General features: G+C 32.4%; 1 protein-coding gene across 6 annotated transcripts in view; it reads left to right on the top strand.

The window, feature by feature from the left end:
• Positions 1–12,724, top strand: part of GLRB (glycine receptor beta) — a 51,132-nt gene that overhangs the window by 28,864 nt on the left and 9,544 nt on the right. For 4 of the 6 annotated variants that reach the window (XR_013998727.1, XM_081136007.1, XM_081136005.1 and 1 more), the window contains exons 5-8: positions 4,183–4,412; positions 4,520–4,602; positions 6,154–6,294; positions 12,269–12,421. Coding sequence is in view for 5 of the 6 variants with exons in the window: in XM_081136007.1 (XP_080992133.1) it covers positions 4,183–4,412; positions 4,520–4,602; positions 6,154–6,294; positions 12,269–12,421 (607 nt within the window). In the remaining variant the exon portion in view is untranslated. The remainder of the gene's footprint in view (positions 1–4,182; positions 4,413–4,519; positions 4,603–6,153; positions 6,295–12,268; positions 12,422–12,724) is intronic. The other 2 variants (XM_081136009.1, XM_081136008.1) reach the window with 1 other exon arrangement.

The raw sequence follows: 12,724 nt of genomic DNA, 5'->3' as shown, positions 1-12,724 counted from the left end.
GAGACCCTTTGGGGCATGGGCCGAAGCTCTAACCTCTTAGCAACACCAGCCAGGGCAATATTGCTTTTTATATGCCATTCTACCAAAATGTTTTTGCTAAAACCTTCACTCATTTACCAAGTGCTCAGTTTGATTGCATTTGACCCCCTATGGCACTTGCTGCTCTTGGCCATCTCAGAGCTTTTGCTAAACCCTTTGCTTTGATGAAATCACATTCCAAGGATTTTCTTCTTAGTCTTCTAGCTTGCCCTGTAAATTTGCCCTCCCCCAGGGTTATTTTTTATTTTTATATTTTGCGTACACTCTAAGTAGAATATTGGACAAACTCTTCCTTAGTGTTGATTTTTTTTGGTAATGTTTTCAAGGTTTCTTCGTGTTGTAACGTATCAGAATTTCATTTTTTTCAATGGCTGACTAATACTCCATTGCATGTGTGTGTATATATATAAACATCTTGGTTATTCATGAATCTGTTCATGGATTCTTGGGTTGTTTCCACCTTTTGGCTATTCCACGATATTTCTGCTATGAATATGAGTGTACAAGCGGAGTCTCTGCTTTCAGTTCTCTTGGGCATATACCTGGGAGTGGAATTGCTGGATCATATGGTTATTTTATGTTTAACTTTTTTAGGTTAAAGTATAATTTTGTAAAAGTTAAAAACATATAGCATGGGACATGCCATTGGTTTATGTAACTCATTAATGAGGGGACCAGCAAAAAAGTCAAGTTGATTGGAGAATTTAGGAGACTATAGTAAAGAAAGAATGCTGAACTTAAATTGCTAAATTTGATGCACTTATTAATGTTCCATGGGGCAATAAAGGCATAATCTTTGGGATTATCTTTATACCTGACAGAAATCACTTGCATCATTTATAATTTATCAATCTTCTATAAGATATATAACTTTACAGAGTCTAGTGTCTAATCAAAGAAAATTGAAATTCAAAGAATGTTACATTTTCCTGGAGAACCATCCAACCCTGAGGTGGGCTTGTTGGACAATGTTTTAGTATGACATTGGAAAGACAAACAGTGATCTTCTGGCCTTATCTCCAATTTTTGGATAATTTTTTCTTAGTTTTGGGAATATCCTCTCATTTTCTTTATAGCATATTTTGTATTCACTTTTAACAGATTTTATTTTTAAAGCAGTTTTAGGTGTACAGCAAAAGTGAACAGATAGTACATTTCTCACATACATCCTGCTCCCACGCATGCAGTCTCCCCCCATTGAAATCCACACCTGTGTGGTACATTTGTTACGATTAACAATCTCTCACCTATTATTTTATTTCTTTTTTATCTATCCCTACTTTTGGAAATAATTTGTGGTGTATGAAAATAACAAAAAATACAATGAAATAGTACTAAATGTGTAAGAGTCATAGAATGATAGTCATACTAGGATCTGAGAGATAAATTAATTCAGTTGGCTATGGGACTTAGCTTTCAGTTCCCTAGCTGCCAGACAGAAAAAACACACATGATGAGATACTTAAGTCTTGCTCTCCAGAAATAGGAAGCAGATAGGAACATCAGGAGAGCCTTTTCATAGTATAAACTGAGGAATAGTTGCATTTTTGTAAAGCACTTAGGCCGAATATGACTAACAATGGTAAATACCTCTAGAATGACATTATGGTAGTATACCTATAAACAAATGAGAAATTAAATAAAGAGGAATTCATCTGGAGTGTTTTCATATAATGGTCATTGACCAAAATAAGGGGCCATAGCTATAATAACAAACTTATAAAAGGTAAATGGGCAACCTCCTCTAGTTATTTTTTCATTTTTAAAAAATATATCTTTTATTGATTTCTGAGAGAGGAAGGGAGAGAGAGATAGAAACATCAATGATGAGTCATTGATCGGCTGCCTCCTGCATGCCCCCTACTGGGGATCGAGCCGCAACCCAAGCATGTGCCCTGACCAGGAATTGTACTATGATCTCCTGGATCATAGGTGGATGCTCAACTGCTGAGCCACACCAGCTAGGTTCATCTAGTTATTTTTTATACTGACCCATGATAAAAAGTTAAAGACAGTATTTTATCATAATATTGTGAATGTATATTTTAAAATCACAGTTTAAAGACATAATTGTGATGATTTTCCTTAATAAGACACAGTACTTAGAGAAGGTGATAAAATAGTTTTTAGTGTAAATATACGTTTAGAATATCAATAATTTTGACAGATCATTACAAGAAGTTTTTTAGCCAATAATTTGAAATGGACTACTGTTGAGTGCTCAAAGTAATGTCAAGTGGTTACCAACTATGTGTGTTAGCTAAGGTAACATAATTAGTATTTTATTAGAAAATGATTGAACCTAGTGAGTCTTCACAAGTGAAGGGCCATGCACGTTTACATGAAATGGTCAGAAACTTTTGTCAGGAAGCCCATCCTGTCTACTGGAAACCTCACCATGTGAGGTAGCTAGGCCTTTATCTTTGACATATTGGCGTTAATTTTTGTAGTTGTCACAATCAAAATCAGATATAAAGTAATCACTTAAGTTCACTTGAAATTATGAATTTCAAGATATGTGTATATTTTGAAAAAAGTTCATGTCGCTGTGCATGGCAAGTCTCCATTTTCTAGGGATTTAGGCTTCTTTTACTCCCTCTTTAATTCCATGTTCATGTCATTGGGAAAATGTTATCTTTTTTTCCCCAGTGGTGCAGGTATGTTCAATGTCAGCTTATATAATCCTTAATGTGTTTGACTTTGTCACTCCAAACCCATCTGCATATTATTTTTAAGAATCAGTTCATATTATATGCAGAAGTTTGTATAAACATCAAGTTTAGAGAGACTATGAGATGTAGGTAAATTAAATCTTCTTTCACTGTCTGTAATTTGGTAAATGTTTACTGTTATTATGTGCCTTACCCTCTCTAATTACTATATGTTGTCTGAAGATCATGTGAGAGAGAAAGTAAATTGCTCAAGTTTTTCTAGAGTCACTGCTTATTGCTTCTGCTTCATTTTATATTTGATACACATATAAAGTGTGTATATATATGTTACGTACCTTTCCATACATGGAAATATATTAAGTCTTATTTATAAGATGAACTATCATCTCTTCCTGTTTAAGTATTTGAATTTTGATTTGAAGTTTATGATTTAATTCATGCTGATTATGTCAAAAGGCTATGAATAGGTAGAATAGCATCTTATGAATTTTGAATGATTGAAAGTAAGGAAGCCCAATGCAATTTATATGTAGAACATTTTTGTGCACATTCTGAGTTCAGTATAGAAAATTAAAATCAAAAGACTTGAGCTTGATGCCTCAATGCTCAGTTTCACTGTATATACGAACAATCCAATTTGTCAAACTCCATTTCACTGACAAATATATAATGTATTAAAGTGTTAAATATGTTCCTAAATTCACATATTCTTAAAATCTATGTCTCTTGATATAATTCAATTTTTACAAAGTTTCAAAATTAAAACTTTTGGAGATAGGCCAAAAACTGAAGTCTAATTTGTTATTACTCAGTAGATTTCAAAACATTTTTCTACCATATTTGAATATAACATAACATTTTGCATGTTCTCTCATCTCTTTTGCATAATTCAAATCTCATTTGATTTTCTCATTTTCTCGCTATAATCATTTACATTTATGAGTAGTCAAGGATAGTCTTTCTTTTTCCCTCTGAAGAATATATTATATTATGTGTTATATAATGTACATAGTTATATGTGTATAATTTTTGTAGTTTGCTACTTACTAAGAGACAAGCAGAAATATTTTCCCTTGGCTTCTTATCTATTTTAACTAAATCTTATTATGCTTTTTGGGAAGCATAATGGTAATGTTCAGCAGTTCTCATGGTTTTATGATAACACCACACAACCAACTGGTATAATTTGTGTTTGTATAAAGGTAAAGCAATTATTGGTAAAGTCATATTCTGATGTTTGAGCTAGCAAGTGCTGCAGAAATGTCTGTAGAGAGTAATTGAATAGACACAAGGGTCTTTGTATACTGCTGATGGAGCCCTTTATTCTTAGGGACTGAGCTGTTTCAATCCTGGTTAATGTTAGAAGAGAAAAAATATTTCTGCTGCTAATCATTGAAGGCTTTTTTATTCCAGCAACTGAATATAAAATTGGCAATAAACACACTCCTGTGAACTTTTTTTTTTTTCCTAGGACTATCGAGTTAACATCTTCCTGAGACAAAAATGGAATGATCCCAGGCTGAAACTCCCCAGTGATTTTCGGGGCTCGGATGCCCTGACAGTAGATCCCACAATGTACAAGTGTCTGTGGAAACCTGATTTGTTTTTTGCAAATGAAAAAAGTGCCAATTTTCATGATGTAACCCAGGAAAATATCCTCCTCTTTATTTTTCGGGATGGAGATGTCCTTGTCAGCATGAGGTACTCTTTTATCTTTCATACTCGTACATTTCTATTTTCCTTTTAAAATCAGTTTATCAGAGAGAAATGTATTTAATGATCTCTGCGACCTCTGTTTCTACTTTCAGGTTATCTATTACTCTTTCATGCCCATTGGACTTGACCTTGTTTCCCATGGATACACAACGTTGCAAGATGCAACTTGAAAGCTGTATGTAAATCTGACCTTAAATGACTATAGACATAAAAATGTTTAAAATTTCTAGGCAATGCATTTACTAATATCTTAGATAACAGTGGTAAAAACTACTGTTTTTTATTACAAATTGTCATTAAAATAATTTATTTAAGGAAGTTATAGTTAATCTTTTACTACATTAATTTGTACTAAAACAAATCCTTTTGGCACTAGCTTTTTATTTCAGTTAAATTAATGCAGGTATACAGTTCTTACTTATTCCAGTTGTTATCTTCATTGGAATTAATAATGTGGGCAAGATAAAGGAGGAAATGTAGTCCTAGTAATTTTTTTATGTTAAAACCACCTTTTTAGAGCAGAAATTTGAAAAACATTAAAAATTGTTCTCTAAATCCTACCAAGCATTCACTTCCTATAGATGTATAAAAAATTATTTTTTACAAAAATTGGATTTTCCATGTTTCTACAATCACATATTTTTCATATTATTAAACATGCACTAATTTCTTTTTACTAGTTGTATTAATTGAAATGATTATCTCTAAAACATACTAAGTTGCTATGATGCTTCCCTTTTGAAAATAAAGGTAGGAAATAAAACAAAAAATTAACACTAATGTAAGGAAACTTTAGCCTAAATACTTATATATCATTGCCTATTTCTGCAGAGAGTAAATAATAATGACCTGTAAAATGTCTTGCATAAGTTTGCTGGATTATATGCTTTAAAATTAGTGATTATTTGCTGTGTGTTTTTTTAAGTTACTGAATCTAGATATTAAATTTGGATAATATTTATTTTTTCTAACTATTAAATGAGATTTTGCAGATGTAAATGTATATATGTCCATGTTGCTGTATGTGTTATACATATGTATGCCTGCCTATTTTTATAAAAATTACAAATATATTTATATTCAATTCTGTTACCAGAAGAACTAAAGTATTGCTTCAAAAATATATGTACTTTAGAGTTGAATGATGGGTTACCATATGCTGTAAAACTCCGTATGATCCCTGAATTGTAGCCACAGTACTTAAGCCCAGAATGTGTGCTTCAGTATGCCGTAATGATGGCCACTTGAGGGGTTCTTTTATTGCTCTCCTGTGGTAATGCAACTCCTTTAGGGAAGATTGCAGTTACTTCTTAAAAACAAAGGTTTTGGTGCTTATATTTCTTTAAAAATTTATAGGTAGTATATTGCATGATTGTAAAGATAGAAATTTAGAAAGCTAGTATGACTTGCTACGTTTTTTATTGATGACATTTCTGACATTTCAGAATTCTGACATAATGTACTACTGTATATGACACTCCAGAAGTTTAACTATTTATAATATGCTGATTATTTTAACTTGTTCTTTCTTTAAGCCAACTGTCTTTAACTTTTGTGCTAATATTTTCATCAGTGGCTATAGATTTCACCTCTTTACATTTTAAGAACAGTTTCATATATCTCTTTTCTTATCATTTTGATGTTTAATACTTGAATTATTTGAAATTTTAAGAAGGCATTAATAATTACATTTCAAACTAATATTTTTTTAAATTTTTGTTTATAGTTGGTTACACAACTGATGATTTACGATTTATCTGGCAGTCAGGGGATCCTGTTCAGTTAGAAAAAATTGCCTTGCCTCAATTCGATATTAAAAAGGAGGATATTGAATATGGTAACTGTACAAAATACTATAAAGGCACTGGTAAGTAATGCCCTTTAAATTAAACAAAACTAAGTCTGATATCGAAGATTTGTTTTAAAATTAAGATATGCTAAGGGCAGAATAAAAGAAAACTAGTTAAAAATAAGTTCAGTATTTATAAGTAGTATATGTTTACATTCATATATTTAAATATTTCATAAAATCACATTCACTGAAGTTTTTAAAAATGTTTTATTACTAGAGAATTTTGCTTTTCTTTATGTAATTCTGGGAGGGAAAAGGTTTTCAATTTTTTATTTTAGGGATATGAACTTTGCTAAGCAGTGGTTTTCTTAAATGTTATGAAGAAATTCTACTTTTGGCAAGATTCAATTTAGGGCCAAACATTATGGATATGAGCAATGTAATTCATATACACTCACTTATTTTCTTTTGAGCAGTTTTTATTTATTTATTATTTTTTTTTAAATATCTTTTTGATTTCAGAGAGAGGAAGGGAGAGGGAGGGAGAGAGAGAGAGAAACATCAATGGTGAGTCATTGATCAGCTGCCTCCTGCACACCCCCTACTGGGGATTGAGCCCGAAACCCGGACATGTGCCCTTACCGGGAATTGAACCTCCATCTTCTGGATCCTAGGTGGATGCTCAACCACTGAACCACACAGGCCAGACTTGAGCAGTTTTAGATAGTGAATGACCTATGTTCTTAATTGTAAAAAACATTGATCTTCATGATGTGAAGAAGCAGTGAGTGTGTGAAATAATTGGACATTAGTCAATATTCTTGTATAATATTACTGGCCTAGGTTATGGAACAGCCAATTCTAAAAATCACAACAAATTAACCTCATTCATTAATTACATTAAGCTTTCACAGAAATAAAAATATAGTAATTATTACTTAATACTTTTATAACATGATTAGTATTAACCTTTGAGTCTCTACTGATATATGTTACTGAGTAGTTTTATATATTATATATAGCGTTATTTTGCTTAGCAATATAAATAAAAAGTGATTGAATTTTAATCATTACATTAATACTAATAATCAGTTTGACTCATAAATAACACACAATTCTCATTATGTTTTAGGAAGTAAATCAAGACAAAGATATTCAGGAAAAATATAAAGTTTACATTTATTGCAACACCTATGTTGACTTTGCAGAAATAAAAGTGTGTAGTGTAATATACAGAGTTTAGAAAGGTCAGATGTTTGAGCTAAAGTGCTGCCATGATGACATCATCAAGGATAAAATATAACTTAAAACATTTTTGTTGATACTAGAATAAAAATTAAAATAAAAGGTGGAGTGAACATTTGCATATTTAGAGTGTTTTAATAAATGCAACACTAGGCAACTCAGAAATAAAGTTAGTTTAAGCATCTGTTGTTGTTAACCTTCAAATAAATTAACAGTCCTTAGGAACTATTTGCATATAATTGGTATATAATCTATTTGCATATAAATGTTATATAATTTGTTAATTTAATAACAGATTATTAAATAGTCCTTAGGGAATATTTACATATATTTGACATAATCTATTTACATAGAAATGTTATATAACCTGCTAATTTAGTTAAAGGTCAACAACATGTTTAAACTAACTTTATCTCCAAATTGCTTAGTTTTGCATTTATTCTAACTCTGCCAGAGGGGAGAGTAGGAAAGGGGAGAGGTGAAAAGGTAAAAGGGCATAAGATGGGCACATTTCTGATTATAAAATCATCAGGTCAGGGGGATATAATGTACAGCATAGGGAATATATCCAATAAAACCGTGATAACTTTGTACTGTGACAGATGGTTACTAAGCTTATCTTGGTGATCACTTTGTAAAGACTATAAATGACAAATCATTATGTTGTACACCTGAAACTAATACAATATTGTATGTTAACTATACTTTAATAATAAAACAGAATTACCAAGTTTTTTGATAGAGTAAATTGAGCTCTTAAAAAACATTGATTATACAAATACTCAATGAACAAATCTTAGATATATAGAATTTTAAATTGAAAGAGACCTTATTGATACTGACATAAAACAACTGAGGTGCAGGGTGATCGAATGACTTACAGAATGTCACCAGGCAAATCAGAATCATCCATAGCACTAGGCATAATATTCCTTCTCCTTTCTATACTCCTCATTCAAATTAAGGAGACTGACTACAGTTTTAGGATTTTTACAAATCACCTAGTAATAATAATACAGTAATAAAAAAAAACCTTGAAAGTCCAGAAAAGTCATTTGAGATTGTTGTGTAGACATATATTTAGTAGATGGCCTTTTGAGTTCTGGCTCTATGGTAGGCATTGTTTTAACTGCTTCCCAGGAATTCTATGACCTAATCCTCACAATAACCCTCTAAGTTCATTACATTTATTATCCCTGTTTTAAACATCAGGATAATGAAACAAAGACACTGCCCAAAGTCTACTGTCACTAAACGATGAACTGGGATAGTGAGTCTGACATCGGTATAAAACCTATGGAGTCAGTATATTGGAATTTGAAAATACCCACATCCAAACTGTGTGCTTAACATTTCAAAATAAACAGTCTCTCTATTGTTTTGAAAAATGTGTAATATGTTCTATTGAAGTTTTAAAATTCATCAAGAGATGAAAATAAAACTAGTAAGTTTATTTCTAATTTTAAATAATAGCATAAAATTGTGGAGTAGCATTGAAAATTATGAGGGTATTACTTTAATTTTTTCACCTTTAAACCCTCTATTTAAAAGTCTCCATTTGGGGACTCAACAGTGAATAAAAGATAGATCCATGTCTTTTTTTAGATTCATACTCTAATATGGTAAATAAGTAAACAAATAAATACAGTTCATTTTAGTTCTGAGAAGGAAATGAGAAGTTATGTTGTGGTAAAGAGTATTTGGGGAATTACTCAAGATTTATGATAAGTAAACCGTTTTGTAGAATTTTTGAGTTGTCATAAATAAGTCCCTGATATCTCATTAGTTACAGAAAAAAAGACAACAGAAAAGCTTATGGCTAACATAAAAATAACTGGGACTGTGTTTCAGTAAACATGCTTTATCAGCATTCACATGAATCATTAATATAAGTAAAACATAAAAGTATCTTTGCATAATATTTAGAAATGTATTTAGAAAAATAGAACATTGAAAATATGTGGAACACTTAAGTAGTGAATAAAGATATAGAAGACAACATATATAAAATAATGGCCAACATTTTTTTAATATGTACAGAAATATTGGAACTAATGATTTGGCTTTAAGTTTATTAAAAAATTGTTTTTTATAATTGTATAAATTGCAAGGATGGAGAAATGTATGGGAAAACAAGTACACAAAAATACTTAAACTGGAAGTTTGAGTGAAAAATAATGAAATGAAATCCCACAGGAAATAGAAAGTAAATTGAATTTGCCAGTGAACATTTATATCAATTAGCTGCCCACCTGCCTCTCATAAATGCAACAGTACCAGGAAAAGATAAAAAAAGATCAAGAAATGTTTCTCATAAAAGTTTATGGAGCAAATCGCGATAATATCCAAGCCTGTGTTTTACTGCCAAACACGTCCAAAGCTTGGGAAGCTCCCCCAGAGGTACCTTCCTAAGGGGATGTGGTGGAAACTTGCTTCAGATACAGGACTCATGCTATTTCATCTGTCATATAAACATGGTGGGCCGAATGCAGCCTAAGGTGAACAACTCTATAGTAAATTGCTGTCATATCTGTGACCACTTAGGCTGCCGAAAAATACATAAGCACATGCTGTTGGGCTCTTTTTTGCACACACTATGTGAATATAAAATTAACTTAAGTGATGCTATTACAAAGCCAGGTACTTCAGAACCACTTGTAGAAAATACCATGAGCTTCTTAACCACAGCATATTAGATTTATATGAAAGATTATATTTTGAAAAATTTGCATGTGATTGTTAGTTAGAAACATATGTTCTTGTTTGTTCAGGCAGGGAGCTAGGTTGTGTGGCTGGGAATAGAAAAGGGAGGGACATTTTTTATTGTTTTGCTTTTTGTATCTTTTAAAACCTGTGTACAATGTAAATACATTGCCTAGTTTTAATGAAATTAAAACTTAAAACGAAAAAATACTCTGCATTTATTGTGTTTTGATATAACATGAAAACATTTGGCATAATTAGAATTTGCTTCAATTCAAATCAACTATTTGTTGTTCTTACATATTAGCTCTAATTTCTTTCTAACCTCAGAAATAGCAATGATTACAATTCACTTTGGAAAAAAGATTTCTAATCTAAGTTATTTGATAAGAAGATGTGAATAGCAATCTTTTCTCTACATTTATTAAGAGCCTAATGATGGCAAGTTTTGTTTTAGGCACCATTAATGAATAAATATAAAGATTATTCTAGTGTCAGAAGTATATACATTCTTCCCAACCAAGAAAAATAGGTAAATATTACTTTTAGAATAAAAAATAGTAAAAAGTAAGATTGTCCTTTACCTAGAATTATTTCATTTATTCATTGTTCATTTATTTGTTTCAACACTTATAAATAATAATGTACAGTTTAAGCTGAACTGTACATTAACAGTTTATTTGAAGATATTTAACTTTTTTTTAATACATCTTTATTGATTTCAGGGAGAGGAAGGGAGAGGGAGAGAGAGATAGAAACATCAATGATGAGAGAGTCATTGATCGACTGCCTCCCGCATGCCTCCGACTGGGGATTAAGCCTGCAACCCGGGCATGTGCCCTGACCAGGAATCGAACAGCGATCTCCTGGATCCTAAGTCAATGCTCAACCGCTGAGCCACACTGCAGGGCGATATTTTAACTTACTTATGTTGAATGGTAAATGACATTTTCATTTAAATTAACTGCCTTAGGCATTAAACACTGCATTTAGCCCGGCCGGGTGTGGCTCAGCGGTTGAGCATTGACCTAGGACCCAGGTGATCAGGCTTCGATTCCTGGTCCGGGCACATGCCCGGGTTGCAGGCTCGATCCCCAGTCGGGGGCATGCAGGAGGTAGCCGATCAACGACTCTCTCATCATTGATGTTTCTATCTCTCCCTCTCCTTTCCTCGCTCTGAAATCAATAAAGATATATTTAAAAAAAAAAAATGCTGACTGAAAGGACTAAAACATTTAAAAAATAAACTCAAACATCTGGAAATATTCCAGTGCTTGAAGAATATTTGTGTCATTTATTTTCTGTCTCAAGTCAGCAAAAGCTATTATGAGGCTGCTCATAATTTTTGATTAATTTGGGGGACCAGTTGATGTCATGGCAGCTCTAGAATTATGCTGTAAAGCAATTTCTGCATTTGTCTCAGCTTGTGAAAATGAAGTCCCTTCCCTCGATTAGACTACGTTTGAGGGCCTGGAGCGGAGGAAGGGAAAATTGAGAGGAATCTCAGATGCTTGCACTTTACAATATTTTATCTATATAAAATGAAACACTTATTTCTTATTCTTGCTAATGTTTACTTCCAATACTTTCTTAATTTTTAAGGCTTAAATATGCATATAAGCTATCAGAGACTGACAGCCTTTCTAGACAAGAAGTGGTACACGTGGCTGAAAAATTATGCTGACCATTTGTGGTCCGGGAGTGTTTCTTTTTGGACTTGTTCTGCTTTGATTTACTGCTTCCTGTATGATTCCTTTAGACCGTTGCTCAGAGAGTGCCCACGGGTAATGAAAAGTTTAAGTCCATTGCAGATTCTCTGAACAAAGGCTTATAGTGACATCGTGGAGTCACACGTGGTACCCATTTCTCAATGTCATAATGAAGTTGTGAAAGGTCAGGTGAAACTGGTCCCATAATGTCATCCTTTTAGATCATATCAATTATATATATTTAGAGAAAAAAACACACCACATTATTTTTGTGGAGTTGACTTTGTGAAAATGCCTCAAATAGAAGTGACATAACTTATAGGTACCTTATTGATTTTTGCAGTTGTAAGTAGGTGAGAGCCTCACACTTTTAATATGTTTGTTTCCAAAAGGGTACTACACCTGCGTGGAAGTCATCTTCACCCTGCGGAGGCAGGTTGGGTTCTACATGATGGGCGTTTATGCCCCGACTCTGCTGATTGTGGTTCTTTCCTGGCTTTCCTTCTGGATCAACCCAGATGCGAGTGCTGCCAGAGTGCCACTGGGTAAAGTGCTCCATGCTTCCCTCTCATGTCAGGAATGTGCTATGTCTTTATATAACTATATAGTCAAATATTTTGAAATAATGAGTTTGGGAATTGATGGCAAACTCTTTCTTCCTTTATTTTGACTTCCTTCAAAACTTGACATTAGACTAGATTTTCTCAATATTTATGCACTCTATATAATTAAGTTTTTTCTTTTTGTATCCCTAGGGTATTTTCAAGAGTGAATCTATCCTATTTTGATTTTCATGAAATAATTATTAATAAGTGACATTCATAGATAACTAAAGTCTAAAATACCCA

This window comes from Miniopterus schreibersii (genome assembly GCF_964146895.1).
Source record: "Miniopterus schreibersii genome assembly, chromosome: 4".
Classification (NCBI taxonomy): Eukaryota; Metazoa; Chordata; class Mammalia; order Chiroptera; family Miniopteridae; genus Miniopterus; species Miniopterus schreibersii.
Note: the sequence above shows the minus strand (reverse complement) of the source record. Positions and strands in the feature narration are given on the sequence as shown.